Genomic DNA, 19,233 nt, shown 5'->3' with positions numbered 1-19,233 from the left:
ACAACAAAAAAACTACCAACCCAATTAAAAAATGGGCAAAAGACCTGAACAGACATTTCTCCAAAGAAGATATACAGATGGCCAACAGACACATGAAAAGATGTTCAAAATCACTAACTATCAGGGAAATGCAAATCAAAACTACAATGAGATATCACCTCACGCCCGTCAGAATGGCTATAATTAACAAGACAGGAAACATGTGTTGGAGAGTATGTGGAGAGAAGGGAACTCTCATACACTGCTAGTGGGAGTGCAAACTGGTGGAGCCACTATGGAAAACAGTATGGAGATTCCTCAAAAACTCAAGGATAGAACTACCATATGATCCAGCTATTCCACTGTTGGCTATTTATCCAAAGAACTTGAAAACAGCAATTTGTAAAGGTACATGCACCCCTGTGTTCATTGCAGCATTATTCACAATAGCCAAGACTTGGAAGCAACCTAAGTGCCCATCAAGGGACGAATGGATAAAGAAGCTGTGGTATATATACACAATGGACTACTACTCAGCCATAAGAAACGGTGAAATCCAGCCATTTGTGACAACATGGATGGACACTGAGGGTATAATGCAAAGTGAAATAAATCAGAGGGAGAAGGTCAAATACCGTATGATTTCCTTCATTAAGCAGTAGATAATAACAATAATAAACAAACACATAGGGACAGAGATTGGATTGGTGGTTACCAGAGGGGAAGGGGGAAGGGAGGAGGGTGAAAGAGATAATTCAGCACACGTGTGTGGTGATGGGTTGTAATTAGTATTTTGGTGGTGAACATGATGTAATCTATGCAGAAATAGAAGTACAATGATGTACACCTGAAATTTTTTACAATGTCATAAACCTATGTTACTGCAATAAACAAAAAAAAAGAAATAACAATGGAAATTTTAAAATACCAGAACAGAATAAAAATACTATGTATCAAAAAAAAAAAAGAAACTACCCAAATGCCTACTGACAAGAGAAGATGGTATAAATTATGGTATTTATGTATTGAATATTGCACATTATTGAATATCGTACTGTAGTAAAAATGAATGAACTATAGTATATGCAACACAACATGAATATTATAAATGTAATGTTAAGGGGAAAAAAAACAAGTTCTAGTAGACAGTAAGCATGACTCTAAGCAAAACTAAACATATTGTTCTGATACACATACATTCATAATAAAAATTACTTTTAAAGAGGAAAAGCTATGAAAGCTATGATATACACCAAATTCAGAATAGTAATTACAGGGGATAGGGAATAGAGAGGGCAAGGAGAGGCAGGAAAATGGAATCACTGAGGAACACATAAATAAACAAATGTAAATTTTTAGAAATGTTCTAGTGTATGAATTGAATGAAGGGTTTATATGCTTTATAACTTATATGTCATCTAATTCTTTTGTAAGCATAATCATTATATTAAAATATTTTTTTAAAACATAAGCAAAATCTATTTTTTTAAATCACTCATTATAAAACATTTTCCAGAAGCTTAACTGGGCACTCAGAATACACATTAAAAAATTTTCTTTAAGTTTTTACCTTTGTTTCTGTTCAACTGCCTTGTCCAAGTGCTGAAAGATATCCTGAAACAGGGTGCAGCTGGATCGACTATTAATCGTATACCCATATCCTCTTTTCCAATATTGTTTCAGATCATTTAAATATTCTAATACCTAAAAATAAAAATTTCAAAAATCACTACAATTACGTTTTATTAATGTAAGAGATTCCCTGATTTAAAAATAATTCTCTCAGAAAAGGTTTATAATTAGTATTCTGCACAAACTATAGTAGAATCTTAGCATTTATAGTGTTTATATTTACCATTTCAAGCATTTAACAGTTGGGCCCAAAGGTCCATGACACATAGAGATTTATGTTGAGACACAAATTTGAATTGTGGGAATGTAGAGGCTGTCATGCAACAGTAAGTTAGTAGTACTCACAGCCAATAATCCAGCATCCATGACAGCTCAGGATAGTGGGTTAACGACATTTGCTCACTTCCCCTTTCTTCTAAAATTATATTAAGATGATAGCAAAGACATATACAGAAAAAAGAAAAAAAGATATACGTAGAAGAATATTCATTACAGCACAGAAAGATGCCAATAGTGGATCAGGAATTTTTAAGAATTTTAGGAAGGTAGAAACCAGAGAGAAAATGAGTTACTTTGGTTCATGTATTAGTTTGGCAAAAATAGTAATAAAAGTAGACCAAGACCAAGGTTATCAAAAATTGGTACTGCTGGAAGGAATGTATACCGGTATAGACATTCTAAAGCGCCAATTGGCAAAGTCCATAAAAACATACATCTCTACGGCCCATTTAATTCCATTTCTTATAAAGTAATATTCACAGAGGACAAGAGAGAATGTACAAGAATGTCTTACAGCAATATTGCTTTTAGGAGTAAAAAACAAAAAATTCCTGAAAATATCTAAATTTTATTAATAGGTAGGTGTTTACATAAACTGTGGTATACACATACTTTGGAATACTATGCAGTTACCAAAAATTCTATATTGTAGGTTTACATGTACTGACAGGGAAAGATCTGCAAGACATACTGCTGAATGAGAAGAGCAGATTAAGAATAACAAATACACTATAATACCATTTATTACCAAAACACACACACACATACTCATTATGCTGTTTACATTTCTAAGAATGATACAGATTATAAATAGCAGCATAGAAAAGGGTTGACAGGCACACATGAAACTGACAGCAGTGATTAATCTTTGTGGAGAGGTCTTAAATTAGAGACAGTGATTAATTTAGCCTTTATCTGAATGTCAAACTTTGTACTCATGTATCATTTGATCAGATAAACACTAAAACTAGAGGACTAAAACCTGCAATCCAAAAGAGGTACAAGAGAAAACTATGCAGTAGTTATGAGCCATTCTTCCCCAAAAGAACCGCCAGAGAAACTAAGTGCAAGCCGTAATAAGTTTAAGAGCAAGAGTAGGCCAGTGTCATATACCAAAAACAAAACTAAACATATATTAAAGAGGCAATTAAATCAAGAAGTTAGCAAAAAGGACCAAGTAAACATTTAAAAAAAGTAAAAAAGGAATTAAAGAGAATTAGATGAAGTTCGGCCAAATCTATTCAAGCAGTAAAACAAAAATAGTATCAGAAATGAAAAAGAAGATATAACTGGAGATTTTTAAAAAATCATACATGAACAGTATTAAACGATTTATATCAAAAAGACCTGAAAATGTAAATGAAATGGGTGGTTTTTCTAGGAAAATATGTTACCCAAACTGACTCAGAAAAATCTGACTATATAAAATAACTATAGAGTCAAAGGTCTACTTAAAAAGATACCAGGAATAGTTGGTTTTAAGCATGAGTTCTACCAAACCTTCAAGGAAGGTTAGTTACTAATATTCAAATTATTCCAGGGTACAGAAAAAGATGGATAGCCTCTTGATTCATTTTAAGAAGCTAATAAAAGCCTATTACCAAAAGTGGACAAAAAAGCACAAAGAAAAGAGGTGAGGGGAGAAAATTCAGACCACTGCATTGCAAGACATTAGTATCCCGTGCTCTCCTCCACTAAATGCTGACTGTGACTCCTACTCATTGTTACAAAGAAAAGTCCCCCTTACATTTCTAACCTCCCCAAAGGGAGAGGAATAGAGCCACTCACAAATGAGAGGCACTGCCATAAACCAACCTCACTATAAACATGATTTAACGAATTTGAAATAAAACATTATCAAATAAAATTTCAGCAGTATATTAAAAGGATGTATCATCTGCCATGATGGAATAACTGATACCAGTCATGCCCTATTGACATAAACAACTAGAAAATGAGACAAAATATATAAAATAAATATTATCAGGCATTGAGTAATAAGCACTGAACTGTGATGACTGAGGGACACAAAGTAAACCCTACAAGTGCCCCAGCTTTCTGCCTGGAGGCATCTTCAAACTGTGGCACAGGGAAAGGGATCTCAAGCAGAATCCAGCAGTCTTGTTGAGTTGAGGAGTCAGAACTCAAGAGTTTGGTAAGTCGGAAGGTGCTGGAATTTGCAGGGTCGAGTATCAGAGAGGAGGAAGCTACACAGAAAAAAAGCTCCAGAAATCTGGGGAGTCCTCTTGATTCTCTTGCTGAAAGTTGTAGGAGTTGTAAGCTGCACAATTCCAGAGCTATCACAAGGCTGGGAGATATTCAAGTTCCATGCAGCCTAAGTAGAGAGAGTGTCAACAGACACCCAGATATCCAGGACTTCAAAACAGACTCCAGAAGGGTCATAATTTAATACTAAAGGCTTGTATACAAGTGAAAGCTTGTTTCTGAGTTTCAGGTCAGGTCTAGAATATAAAACTCAGAAATAAGCCTCAAAAAGGTCAAGCTGATCCACAAGTAACAACTGCAAAATAAAACAAAATTCAGGGGCCGACCCAGTGGCACAAGTGGTTAAGTGCGCACGCTCCACTGCGGCGGCCCGGGGTTTGCTGGTTCGGATCCTAGGCACGCACTGACACACCGCTTGTCAAGCCATGCTGTGGCGGCGTCCCATATAAGGTAGAGAAAGATGCGCATGGATGTTAGCCCAGGGCCAGTCTTCTTCAGCAAAAAAAGAGGAAGATTGGCAGATGTTAGCTCAGGGCCGATCTTCCTCACAAAAAAAAAAAAACAAAATTCAACACATTAAAAGAAGACAATAAAATCCAGGCATTCAACAATATAACATTCACAATGTTCAGTATCTAACAAAAAGTTACTAAAAATACATGAAGAAACAAGAAATGTGACCTAGAACTAGGAGAAAAATCAGTCAATAAAAGAAATTATCTTAAAAAAGAAAGAATGCAAGGATAATTCAATATTACAAAATACACTAATGTAATTTACTATGTTAGAAGATTAAAGAAGAAAAAAATACTATCATCTTCCTAGATGCCAAAAATTCTGCATACATTCCTGATTTTAAAAATGATAAGTAAATAAAAGGTTTTAGTAAGTAGAAAACAGAAATTTCCTTAACTTGGTAAGGATAACTACCAGAAACTACACCAAACATCACATTTTATGATGAAACATTAGAAGTGTTCTTAATTAGAAAATATAAGCAAAACTTTTGAGTTTTAAGAAGGTGGAATCATCTGCTCTCTTCTCTCAGAAATCACCCTAAAAAAAGAAGAAAAAAGAGAAATGCAAATGCCTTCTGCAAAGAGATTAGGAGAGGGCCGGCCCCGTGGCTTAGCGGTTAAGTGCATGCGCTCCGCTGCCGGCGGCCCGGGTTCGGATCCCGGGTGCGCACCGAGGCACCACTCCTCCAGCCATGCTGAGGCCGCGTCCCACATACAGCAACTAGAAGGATGTGCAGCTATGACAGACAACTATGTACTGGGGCTTTGGGGGAAAAATAAATAAATAAAATCTTAAAAAAAAAAAAAAAAAAAAAAAAAAAAAGAGATTAGGAGACCTCTGTACCCTGAACCACCACCATAATTGAGCAAGGACTGCTACATGCAGTGAAAATTAAATAAAACATCTCAGATAAAACCAGCAGAAGACAGATCCTCAAAGCACATGGTACACTTGGAGGAGCAAAACTAACAATCCTTTGCTTGAAACAATGAGAATGAAGTCTAACAGAACCCTCCCGGGACAGCATATAACACCAACACAAGGAAACAGACATTCATCTTTATAGGAAGCACAACGCAAAGGATCTCAGAGGAGAATAACTCTAAATTAGAAGGAACGCTACTCATCTCTGAGTAGCTGCTCATTCCTGCTGGCTAGCTGGGGAGAAGTAAAAGCTGAACTCACTGCAAAGATGAGTAATAATTAGAAAGGGGACTAGCACAGCATCTATAAAAACACACAGAAAAAAGAAGACTGCTATACAGATAAAATAGCCAGAAAAAAAACTCTCACTCAAGAAATTCTGCCATAGGGCAAACGAAAATTGTGATTAAATAAACATAGTATCATGAATTCCAAAGACTTAATAAAATAATCATTTAAAAAAAGAAAAAGAGTCAAAAGCAGGAAAAAAAGAGATATGAAAGGAAGCATAAAGACAGAAACAGAAGCTGGAACAGCTACAAAAATAGTTTGGAGTTACCTAGTAAATTTGAAGTTTTGCATATCATCTGATCCAGCAATTCTAGCACAGATGTAGACCTTCAGAAATATGTGTGTATTTGGCCCAACAGACATACACAAGAATACAAGAATGTTCATAATAGCCCCAAACTGAAAATAATCTAAATGTCTACCAACAAGATAATGGATTAAAAAACTGATAATTCATATAATGGAATACTATATAGCAATGAAAACAAGTGAACTATAGCTACATGCAGCATCATAGACAAATCTTAAAAATATAATGTTGAACAAAAACTAGATACAAAAAAAAGTACATACTGAGTGATTCCATTATATAAAGTTCAAAAATATATAAAGTTAAACTGTTTCTTGGGGAAGAAAATAATACAGGAGTAAACACTAATGTAGTGAAGAAAACTGTAAAAGCACAAATACTCAAGTAAGTAATAATAATGGGGAAACAATCTCAGATATAGAGGGAAAACATTTTTTTTTAAATCATGAGATAAATTTGCCAAACTCTACGAATAAATCTGAAAACCTGGATGACATGGATGACTTTTATAAGAAAATATTAAATAACAAAACTGACTCCAGAAGAGAGAGAAAATCTAGATATACTCATTACAGTAGAAGACATATACAAAGTTACAGAAAAGGATCTAGTTCACGTGTCATTTCTTTTGTAAAGATTTACCCGACTGCCATTAAATCAACTTCCTGCCTGTGTTATCACCGGTGATACCTTATATATACTTCTAGTACAGCCATCCCATTGTCTTACAATGGCTTATTTGTTTCTTTCACTCCTTGTGGCATTCTTTGAAGACAATGCTTATCATATGTGGGTATCTTTAGTTCCAACCAAATGCCTGACACAGAGCAGGCACTCAAACAACATTTGCTGAATGAAGGCACACATGGTCCAGCATTTCACAAGGTCTTGGATAGCTAATAATCTCCATAATTCTCAGAATTTCATAAATGTCTATTCATTTTTAATTTTTTAAACATTTTAATTGAGAATTTCAAATATATAAAAAATAGAGAACAGTAGTATAATGAACTCCTGTGTACCCATCATCCAACTTCAACAACAATCAACATTTGGCAATCCTGTTTCAGTTGTGCCCCTACCACCACCACTGGATTATTTTGAAGCAAATCCCAGACATCATTTTATTTCATCCGTAAATACTTCAGTATGTAAACCTATTTCACAGTGAAAAGTCCTAAGCAGAGATAGCTTATTTTCTATCAAATCACTGAGAAAGAAAATAATCACAGGAAATATATATATCAAAAGAGAATTTATATATTTAAAGGAAGAATCTAACATTTACTTTTTATATATAAAAAGGAAATTCATATTCAATTAATTTAATAAACATGTATTTCAAACTTTCAAATTATGGTCAATTACACGAGAAGTTCTTTATTTATGAAGGAAAAAAGGTACCTCCACAAAGGAGAAATCTGGCAGGCATCACTTTACTCAAATGATCAAACATATCATCATCAATGATAGGACAAACTGACATCGTTCCTTCTGATATGATGCACTAAGAAGGACACATCACTTATATTGTATTCTTGTCAAAAGCGTTTAAACCCCAATCTAATCATAAGTAAAAATTCAGAAATAAAGACTGCAAAAAAAACTGGCCTAGATGCCTGCAAAATGCCGATGTATAAAAGACAAAAGAAAGGCTGGACACTCTTCTAGATCAAAGGGAACTAAAAAGACATGAAAGTAAATGCAATGAGTGATCCTTGATTAGATCCTGAACTTAAAAAAGAAATAGCTGGAAACACAGGACTTTATTAAAACAAGTGTGAAAACTTGAATACTGACTGTACATTAGATAATATTATACTTATATATGTACAGTCAGCCCTCTGCTTCTTCAGCATTTGTATCCACGGTTGATTGAATCCATGGATGTGAAATCCGTGGATATGACGGGCTGACTATATTCACTGTTCTACGTCTTTTGATATAAGGGACTTGAGCACCCACAGATTTTGGTATCCGTGGGGGTTCCTGGAATCAATCTCCTGGGGATTACTGAGGGATGACTATATACATAAAATTATATTTTATTATGGTTATGTAGGAGAATGTTCTTGTTTAGATGCATGCCCAAGAATTTAAGGGTGAAGTGTCCTGATGTCTGCAAGGAAAAAAGATTATATATATGTGGTAGACAGAATAAATGCCCCCCAAAGATGTTTACATCCTAATCCATGGAACCTCTGAATATGTCATTTTACATGATAAAAGAGAATTTGCAGATGTGATTAAGCTAAGGATCTTAAGATGGGAAAATTATCCTGGACTATCCAGGTGGGCCCAATGTAATCATAAGGATCCTTATAAGAAGTAGGCAGGAAGGACAGTTTAGTGTAGGAGATATAACCATGGAAGCAGAGGTCTGAGTGATATAAGGAATGCAGGTGGCCTCTAGAGACTGGAAAAGGCAAGGAAGGGATTTTCCCCTAGAGCCTCCAGAAAGAACACAGCCCTGCTGATACCTTGATTTTAGCCCCGTAAGATTCATTTTGGCCTTCTGAGTTCCAGAACTCGAAGATAATAAATGTGTGTTGTTTTAAACCACTAAGTCTGTGGTAACATTTTAACAACTTTAATAACTTGGGCAAATAAGTTGTTCTTTTGTTAAAAGGTGAATTTCCCTTTTGCCAACACCCATCAGTCATTTACACAATACTTAAAATCACTTCAATTCTGTTTACTGGCTTTTTTTCCCTAGAGCAATCCGGGTAGGGAGAAAAGGGAGGTGAAATATTTTGACACATGTGAATGGTGACCATAAGTCTTAGTTTATACCTATACTGGCATAACTATTAATGGTGCCCATTTCACTTTTAAAAGTATCCCAATTAGTAGATGAATTTTGTGGTCATCCTAAGCAAAGGGCATTCAAAGGAAGGTAGGCCAGGAAGATGCTGAAGTGATGAGTTATGGACAGTCAGAGGAGATGAGCAGGGTATTAGGTACTTGGGACAGAGAAAAAGTAGAGCATCAGGAAGCAATTCAGGAGCACAGAGAGGAAATACAATACACCTATTACTACTGGTGCTCAGCATCCTAGAGCAATCATCCACTGAGGGCCGTTTCACCTTCTTCCAACTCACCTGCTAAGCTCTACTCCCGCATTGGCACAATACTACGTAAAATCACCTTTAATCTGGTTGCTGGTCACTTAAGTCTTTGAGCAACAAAATGAAGCACTTGTTTACCTTCAAATGTACATTAGCTCTCAGCTTAAAAGCCTGCCTCTATCTGGCAAATAGTATACTTCTTTTCAAAATGTGAGGTTAAATTTTGAAGTTAAGAGTTGATTTTCATATGGAATTCTGAAAGTTTCATATGCATGCAAGGATGACTGAAGTTTCAAAAGTCCATATTCCTGAATGATCCATACATACAGACACATCCTACTCTCATCTACCAGAATTCTACCCAATGTTAGTATCCTCAATGCTCAAGAAAACAATTAACACTCTCCTACCCCACCTCTCTGGCTCCCAACATCCCAGAATTGACCAGAATTTGCCTGCCCTTCTCTTTCGAGAGTCTAAAAGTCTACAAAGAAGCCATATGAAAAGAGAAAAAAAAAAAGGGAACATTAGACAGACAGAAATTGTAGATGAATTACTGCCATCACCAGGTAGAACACAGAACTCAATTTATCATAAAAACTGTTATAAAAGAAATAGGTATTTGGAAAACCATTTATCCTCTCTGAACTTTGGCTTCCTATAGAAAGAAGAATTTGGATTATATTAGCACTATAATTCTTTCCAGCAGTAAAATTTGATGATGGGTTAAATAGGTTTTTAACTGGGTGAACCTAGAAATCAAATCACCATGGAAGGATGTTTTCCAGAGTTTTATGAACCCAAACTATTTACAAGTAGGTAGGCCGTCTCTGAACAACTAATCTCCCTTTATGTAAGGAAAATTTCGACTTAGTTCACGACAGTTAATGTTCCCTACTCTGCCTATCTTTTGAAAAGCTGCTTCAAGTAACTATAACAAAATATCATGCAAACAACCACAAAAGTAATACTTACCTTTGCATCATCTATGTCAAAAACATCACACCAAGGAGATTTAACACCTTTAATTGCCAGGTCAAATGAACAGGTGAAAAAAGCCACCTGAATTAAATCTGAAAAAAGAAAAAAAGGTAAAATTTGTGGGTTTCTATTTTCTGCAATTTTCCAAAGGCTAAATATCTATAGAATGCCATGTGCAGCACAGCTGAAGAAACTGGATATGTGTAGTTTGGAGAAGAGACTACTCAGTTTCTTCCTGGCTATCAAAGAATTAAGACTTACTCTGTACAATCCAAAGGGAAGGAACTGGAACTGTCAGGCAGAAACCACTAGGAGGTATAAATTTCAGTCCAATGAAACTAAGAAACTTTTTCTCTGTAAAACAGTAACTTTTTTCTGTTTTTAAAAGTAATACATTTGTTAAGAGCATGCTTACCTACAAAACCCAACAAAAAGTTTAACCCAAGGATTTACTACCTGAAACATAATTTGATTTTGTTAATTTTAGAGGGTTGGAGGAAGGGAGATAAAGTTATAAAAGGTTTTATTCCCCAACTTGAAAATTAGGAATAACAAAGTACATTTATTGAACAGTTCCTTTAACTACACGATTCATATTATAACTATTAAGAAGAAGCAAGTACAGAGAGGGGCTATAAAAGGGAACAGAAGACTGCAGAAGGTAGAGAGGGAAGAAAAAGCAGAGTAAGTGAGGGGTCAGAAAGAAGGAGAAACAAACGGTCAAGAGGAAGAGAAACAAAGCGGGAAAAATCACACTCTGAAGAGGGAGAGAGGCTGAGAACAGCATCAGTTTTTCAAACTTAGCTGCTCAATCACGCAGTGGATTTCAGAGTAAGTTACCTGGGATTTTTGCATTGTTAATTAGCTGACTGCATTACTTTTAGATACATATGGGTTTTGAAGACAAGGGATAAGGGAACGAGTACCTGGGCTACAAAAGGTAGCCTTTGTCAGTACCAAATAAAAACACTGCAAACTAGTCAAGAGGAAGTTTAACGCTACAGAGAGAGAAGTCAACTGCAGGGGTCGCCTCCATTGCTCTGATTTTTCTTTAACTTCACTGCCTTTCCTCTTTCCCAAGGAAAATGGGAAATACAACACAAAAAATAAGTGATCTCACATGCTTTTTGTACTAGTTTTGAGTTTAAAGAACTTCCCTGAGGCAGTATATAGAGTATATACAAAAGTATATATGTAGAGTATATACAAAAAGAATATTTCATTGGGAATATATGTAAAAGCCATTTAAAAACTCTGCCTATATAAATGAAAGGTTTTATAATCCTAATACCTAATATTAAATATAGTGGCTTGTAAGTACCATATATGTTTGATGAAAGGAGCCGGCTCATTCACACTCGAAGTTCTACTTCTGAAACTATGAGTGAGTCCAAATGGTCTATTCTTTAACCGGAGTGGAGTTGACTGAAAAAAAATTTACCAAAAAACTTTGAAGTACTAGTATAGGGAGAAAAAGCATAAGATAACAACTGAGGCTATGAGACCTGACTCTGCCACTAATTATACTGGGCAAGTCACTCTAGGCTCTCTGGGTCTCAATTTTCCCACCTGCATAATAGGGAGGTTAGACAAAAATCTTTCATGACGAGTTATGGCTCTGATCCATCTATTATGACCATTCTGACTTCTTGGTCAATCTTTTGGAACCTCAAAAATATTTCAGATGGATTAAAGATTTAAACATTAAAAAAATTAAATTAAAATTAAATAAAATAGGAAGACATAGGAAAATATAATAATCTTCGGATAAGAAAAGATTCCTAAGCAAAATACAACACTCAGAAGCCATAATGAAAAGACAAATATGACTATATAAAAGATGTAAACCTCTGTATGGTGCCTCTAAGGCACCATAACTAGACTTAAAAGATAAACAACAAATTAAGAGAAAATGTTAGCAACATACAATAGGCAAAAAATTTATCCTTCATCAAAGAAAATTAAAGGATATATAATTAATATATCCATAACACATAAACGGTACCTATGATCAACATAAAACAATAGTAAGAAAAATGTAAAAAGAATTCAATAGAAAATGGACAAGGCTATTAAGAGGCAATTCTAAGAAGGAATGCAAGTAGTTAATAAACATATGAAAAGATGTTCACCTTCACAAGTAACCAAAGAAATGCAAATTAAAGCTAGACACCATTTTTCATTAATCCAATTGGCAAAAATCAAAATGATCAATAATATCCACTGTTGGATGAGATAGGAGAAAATGAGCATTCTCATATATTATTGATATAAATTTTTCTACACTTTCAGAGAACAATTTGGAAGTATACATCAAGATGTAAAATATTCATGCTCTTTAACCCAACAATTCCACCTACAGTTATCTTATAGAGCAACTCTCAAGTGCAAAAACCAGACTATAAGAATGTTCACTGTAGCATCATTTGAAACAGTTAAAAACTAAGAAGAACTTCAGCAGGAAAATTATTTCCTATAAAAAGAATTTGGACGGTTTTAACTCCAGCCTCTCCCACCAGTAAAATCTGATGATTGTTAAGTAAGTTTTTAAGTAGCATTGACCTAGAAATTGAATCACATATCCTATAAAATATAAAAGAATGAGACAGATCTATACGAGACAGATATATTGCTAAGTAAAAATAAGTTACAGAAAATACATACAGCATCACCTATGTAAAAAAAAAAAAAAAAAAAAAAAACGGCTGGCCTGGTGGTGTAGCGGTTAAGTGCACATGCTCCCCTCTGGCGGCCCCAGGTTAGCAGGTTCAGATCCTGGGTGTGCACCGACACACTGCTTGTTAAACCATGCTGTGGTGGCATTCCATATAAAAAAGAGGAAGATGGCACAGATGTTAGCCAGGGCCAATCTTCCTCAGCAAAAAGAGGAGGAGCGGCAACAGATGTTAGCTCAGGGCTAATCTTCCTCACCAAAAAAAGAAAAAAAAAGTATTTAAATAGCTAAAATATTTTGAGCAGTTATTCTGTGCCAAGTACTGTGCTAACGCTTTGCATGAATTAATCTCATATAATCTTTGTAATATTCCTATGAAGCAGGTACAATTCCTATACCCATTTTACAGAGAAAGAAACTATGACATAGAGATATTAAGGAACTTGCTGAACTTCACAGAGTTAGTCCATAGTATAACAGAGGCAAAATTCAAACACAAACAGTCCAATTCCAGAACCCATGATTTTAACCACTATGCTTATATTGCCTCCAAAAAACAGGTCGCTATCAGTTACTTCAGCAGTGAAACACAAATAAGCCTTGTCCATTCAGAGACTAAAAATAGTTGTAAAAAAATCTTCGTCAACGATATAAATGCTCACTAACAAAATAAAGGCTAGATACTGGTATAGTTATATAACGGAATTCTGTACATAAGTTTAAAATATAGGACTAGAACTACATACATTAAATCAAAAATAAATTGAATTAAAATCAAATTTCAGACTGCTATTATACAGTTTGATACCATTCTTTAAAAGTTTAAAAATCTGCAAAACAATATCCCATTTATATATAGAAACATAAATATAAACGTAAAAATTGGCATGGGATGATTTAAATGCTCAATTCATGATAATGGTTACCTCTGGGGAGAAAAGGAGAGGAATGAGATCCTGGAGAGGGACCAAGGGACCTCAATTTATTTAAAGCAACTAATTAAAGCATAATGTTAAAATTTGATAAAACTAAGTTTTCAGGTATAACTTTTATTATTATCTATATCCTTGAATTATTTCCCAATAAAATAAATAATTTTTAAAGCTCCACAGGTGACCCCAATGTATAGCCAGTTTGGGGAAAGAGAAAACACTCGATTTTAAATGCTAGTCTAGGCATCTTCACTTTTTTGATCCTTATCAAGTATTCAGGTTCCATGATGGACAGATTCTAGTTTACTTTATTTTTTTTCCCCAACATCTACCACTTCTAGTCTGTTGGAAATTTATTCAGAATATAATGAAATCCATACTCTTTGTATATTTGTCAAATCTGCTCTTTAGATTATAAATTCCTAGAAAACAGGAAAATCTTATTATTTTTTCTTAATTTCCCATTGCTAGGTGATCATGTGCCCTCGTTTTCCATTTACTTTCCCAGTATAACTATTAAGTGTCTCCTCTCACCCTCAAAAGTGCCCCAGGTTGGGGCCGGCCCAGTGGCGTAGCGGTTAAGTTCGCACGCTCCTATTCGTCGGCCCGGGGTTCACAGGTTTGGATCCTGGATGTGGACCTACACACTGCTTATCAAGCCATGCTGTGGCGGCATCCCACATAAAGCAGAGGAAGATGGGCACAGATGTTAGCCCAGGGCCAATCTTCCTCAGGAAAAAGAGGAGGATTGGCATTGGATGTTAGCTCAACACTAATCTTCCTCACCAAAAATAAAAAACAAAAAAAGTGTCCCAGGTTGTATGATAATTTGCACTGTCAGCCCATCCACTGTAATACCATATGACAAACACGACTGGTCATTTTCTCAGCATCTCTAGGTTTAAAAGCCTCAAAAAAACAAAAAATCACACTACTTTGCCTTTGACTTTCTAAAACTTATCCCTCTCAAAACATTAGCCTGTACTTCTGAACTGCTTCAAAAGCTGAAGAATTTATAACTTTTCCATCTGTATCACTTTACGAGGAGATAATTCGGAAAATTTTTGTTTTATAAATAATGTTTAGAGTTGAAACTTTATATACCTCTGCCCTCCAAAAAAAAAATTCCAGGATATAGCAAGAAATCTTGTACATTAATTTACATAGAACTCAAAGAAGAATATGAATCTAAAAATAGTTAAGCATAAGGTGTACAATTTTCTTGCTCTAGAACATATTATCTTCTTAATGTAAAATCAACTGTGGGTCTTTAAAAGGTATAACTTTATGCTTCCATATTTTTTCATTTTCAGAATTCAAAAACCATTTAAACTATTTCCGAGTTCAAATGAAAAATAACAGGCACCTTACCTGCATTTAAATTGTTGACTGGCACTTGCAAAGCAGCTGCAACTTTTTTTAAAATGTTCTGCATTTCTGGTCCAGTTTTGAAGGCTTCTACATGATAAAGAGCAGTAGCATTCCTTTCCACTTCAGTTAAAAACTTCTCACAATGATCAAAGAACCTCATTAGTTTATCATTAACTCTTGGAGGTCCACACTCCATGTCTGAAAGGGAAAAAAAAAATCTATATATATATATATATATATAGATTTTTTTCTATATACATACATAAATCAATGACATAAATGACAATTTCAAATTATTGAAAACTTTGTTTCAAGTGTGAAAAGGAACACTAAAAACCTATTTATTCATTGGCATGTCTGAAATAAGCACACACTGATTAAGAAAGATATAGGACAAAACTACTCCCTATTTGTCATGATTGTAATTCATGAGAGCATATGCTAGAAAAGACTAAAGAGACAGAGAGTATCAAAGATAAAATGTATTATAGCAATACTACACAATGAAATAAAGGTAACTGAAATGAATGTTTTCTTAAAACAAAAATAATTAGACATGAAAGTCATAAAAAGTGCAAAAATGTGTTATATAAGTACTGTTTCTGTCAGGCACAGAAAACTTAAGAAAACAAACTAAAAATCAGCAAAGTTTCTAATTACAAAGTGAGAGATAATTCAACAAATCGAATCTGTTTTTCTCCTCTAAGCCAAAGTCTAAATACAGCATTTTATTTTCTCAATCAACTTTCCCAACCCCGTGTTGCTTTACAAAAGACTCTGCTTTGGACAAAAACTACTGATAGCAGCACAAATTACATCAACGTTTCTGTATTTCACTGTGCTAGGTGCTTCTGATTTGATTTATTTTTTCTAACGGAAGCTCCCAGATAACTTTCCACTTAAAATTCAATGTTACATTATTTCCTCAATTTGGCAACAAACATGTGGTGGAAAAGCATTCATAATCATGTTTCAACTATTGGGGTGCCTTTTAAGTTTTTTCAGAGTCATATTCAAAACATACAGATTTCAATCATTTTTTCTCTCATAATTTACCATGAAAAGAACACCAAGTATACTATTTCTGCATATGAAACGAGAAAATTAAATCTAGTTATACTGTTTTGCTTTGGATGTGTGTGTGAACATATACACATATACGTGTGTGTGTGTATCCATTTCAGGATCTCCTGAAATGGATAATTCTGCCCACTTGAATCGCCAGTTGGATTGCAGTTCTTAAGAAAACATCTTGACTAGGAAAATAAGTTATCGTTGTCATCTTCTGTGGCCTCAAAAACTGATTTCCCAAGTGGATGTGGATATTTCATCCTTGCTACTGTCTAATTACTGCTGCTCTTTAAAGAGAAACAGTTCTGTTTCTGTAAGAATACAAAATCTAATTCAGCAGCCTCCCTCAAAAGCCGAGATATACCCAACAGGCAAAACAACTGTCTATAGATAATAATGAAGTAGCTAGGCAAAGGGTTTAATCTATGAGACTGAAAATGATGAGGGGTGGGCTTATCCTTAACTATTCTGATCCCTGGCTTTGTACTTGGAGGCAAATGCCAATCCTCACAATGCCAGCTGAAGGCAAAAATTCATTCATCCCAGGAGGTCCAGTAGACCCTTTTTGGTATGCACTATATATACTGAGCTATATTGAAATATGTTCTGCTTTCAACATTCAGTTAATTTAATAGATTTGTGAGGAATTTTCACTCACATTAATGGAAAAAGTCTAGTTATAATTAAAATGCACAATTTAACAAGTGACTAAACACAAGTCAGCCAACTGAGTTACCTCTAGAGCAATAACGTGACACATAATCAATGGAGGAATGCCTTGGAGACAGCTGAACTACTTAAGAGAGGATTCTACTGGAGAAATGACAAACCAGTATACTTCTAATTTATTTTTCACTTGGGCTTTGAAGCTAAATGATATCTCATGTCAACTCTGAGCTTAAAACTGATCAAGACAGTATTAACACTTGTTCATCTCTCTGGCACAAAAGTATTAAATGCTTTTACACTTAGCCTTAAATTACAGGACAAATGGAAGCTGTATACTGTAATGGTTAAGAGACCAAGCTCTAAATCAGATTTCCTGGGTACAGACCTAGCTATATGAAATTAGTAAATTATTTAACGTTTCTGTGTCTCAATTTCTTCATCTGTTGGATAGGGAGAAAATACTATCAACCTAAGAGAGCTGTTGTAAGGATTTAGTGACATAAATGTGAAGCATGCCTGGCACACAGCTGGCATTAAGTGTCTGCTATTAGTATTATCTGTGACTATCAAAACATTTTCTGAGGGAAAAAAGCACAATTCAGGGGAAAACAAAAGACCTGGATTCTAGGCCTGACTCTAGCACTCAAACTAAGGAAGGACAATCATCAAGGCATATTCTTAGGCTCAACTTCACCTGTGAAATAAAAGGGCCCCCACTAGACGATCTGTCAAATTTTGCAAAAGTGTAAGTAGTGGAATAAATCAGTAAAGTACTGCGTGTGACCATGGCCCACGGCTACAACGCGGGTAACTCTATAGTACACAAAAGAACAAAAGAGAAAAAACCAGAGCAGTAAAGAAAGTTAGAGAATAGCTTCCTAAAAGAGGATGTAGGTCTGGAACCAACATCTGAAAAAGTCCATAAGTAAAAAAACCCAAATAGTATCAGAAGCAAAGCCTGAGGAAGAAAGTCCTAGATTGTATTTAAAAAGTGCACCCAACCGCAGAACTAGCTGCCAGGGAGGGAGGAAGGGACGGGCTGTGCTCGGAGGGCCATTTCAATCCGGGATGGGAGATTAAAAACTGCTCTCGTCTGCCTCCTTTCCTATTGGATACCCCAACGTCTACTACTCTGTCCTGCACGTAGAAGATGCCAAATTCATACCTGATGAATGAATAAAGGAACGTGCGTATGAGGAGGAGGGAGACAGCCAAGTCCTGAGCATTCCATAGGATGGGGGCCCGAGGGACGGGTGACTGGGGACAGAGGGAAGTGAGGGAGGCTGGGGCAGTCCGGGATCTGGGGGAGGACTTAGGACAGGGGGAGAACTGAGGCAGGGCAGTGGCCCGGCGGCCCGGGGGGTTACCTGCGACGTCCGGTGGCGGCAACCCAGGGTGGTAGTGCTGCCACAGCCCTTGCAGGAAGGCGGCGCCGCTGTCCACGCAGCGATGCTTGGAGCTGGTGATGAGCTGCAGGCGGCCGTAGTTCTCGAGGCTGAAGAGCGCCGGGAAAAGGGAGGCCAGGCGCAGCGCCAGCTGTCGCATGTCCTGTCGCCCCTTCTCCACCAGCTGCCCGTCCATCCAGTCCGCGTACCACAGAGGCCAGTTTGCCAGCGCGGCGCTCAGGTCGCGGCCGCCGGCAGCGCGGGTGCTGTCATCCCCGGGCCCGCCGGCCTGCAGCAACCCGTGCAGCTGTCGCAGCTTGCGGATCTGTTTGGCCGTAGGGTAGCGAGTGCCGTGGCGGATGAGGGCGACCAGCTGCACCGGGGTGCAGGTCTCCTCCAGCAGCTCCGGGTCCCGCCGCGGCGCCTCGGGGTCCGGCGGCAGACCGGGGTTGACATCCTCGTAGCGAGTCTTGGTGCCGAAGTAGGAGCTGAGCGCCGAGACCACGCGGTCCTCCGGCTCCAGGAGGGAGCAGCGCGAGAGTGACGAGAGCACCGCCACAGCCAGGGCCGCGGCGGGTGCTACCGAGACCCTGAGGAAGCGGCGGGGGCCGCGGAGCATCATGCCGTGCGGCCCGCGGAGGGCGACGTACCGGCTGAGAAAGACAACTTCCGGCTCCGCTGGGCAGGGGGCGGGACCGGAGGGTGCTCGCGCCTCGCGCGCCGGGGTTTGCTGCGCGTTACCGCGCTTCTGCTGTGAGGAAGCAGCGGCGCCTGGCGAGGACTGTGGGTGTCAGCCGGAAGCTCCGAGGAGCGCTGTAGGTCTGTGGCTCAGGTGAAGCCGGCAGAAACCCCCGAGGAGGTTCAGGAGACCTGTGGTTTAGGTGGAGCCGGCGTCGGCTGGTCCCGAGCATGGGCGAGTTGC

General features: G+C 37.1%; 1 protein-coding gene across 2 annotated transcripts in view; it reads right to left on the bottom strand.

Moving 5' to 3' along the window:
- The window catches only part of MINPP1 (multiple inositol-polyphosphate phosphatase 1), a 66,427-nt gene extending 47,461 nt beyond the window's left edge, over window positions 1–18,966 (bottom strand). The window contains exons 1-4 of one of the 2 annotated variants that reach the window (XM_004439994.3): window positions 18,294–18,960; window positions 15,187–15,384; window positions 10,204–10,301; window positions 1,550–1,683 (exon numbers count right to left, since the gene is read on the bottom strand). In XM_004439994.3, coding sequence (XP_004440051.1) covers window positions 1,550–1,683; window positions 10,204–10,301; window positions 15,187–15,384; window positions 18,294–18,933 — 1,070 coding nt within the window. In that variant the 5' untranslated portion in view covers window positions 18,934–18,960. Of the gene's footprint in view, window positions 1–1,549; window positions 1,684–10,203; window positions 10,302–15,186; window positions 15,385–18,293 lie in introns of both variants that reach the window. The other variant, XM_004439995.3, reaches the window with a different exon arrangement.
- Window positions 18,967–19,233: the final 267 nt, after the last annotated feature.

This window comes from Ceratotherium simum, chromosome 6 (assembly GCF_057802395.1).
Source record: "Ceratotherium simum simum isolate JZ-2026a chromosome 6, ASM5780239v1, whole genome shotgun sequence".
Lineage (NCBI taxonomy): Eukaryota > Metazoa > Chordata > Mammalia > Perissodactyla > Rhinocerotidae > Ceratotherium > Ceratotherium simum.
This window is presented reverse-complemented; position numbering and strand designations above follow the sequence as displayed.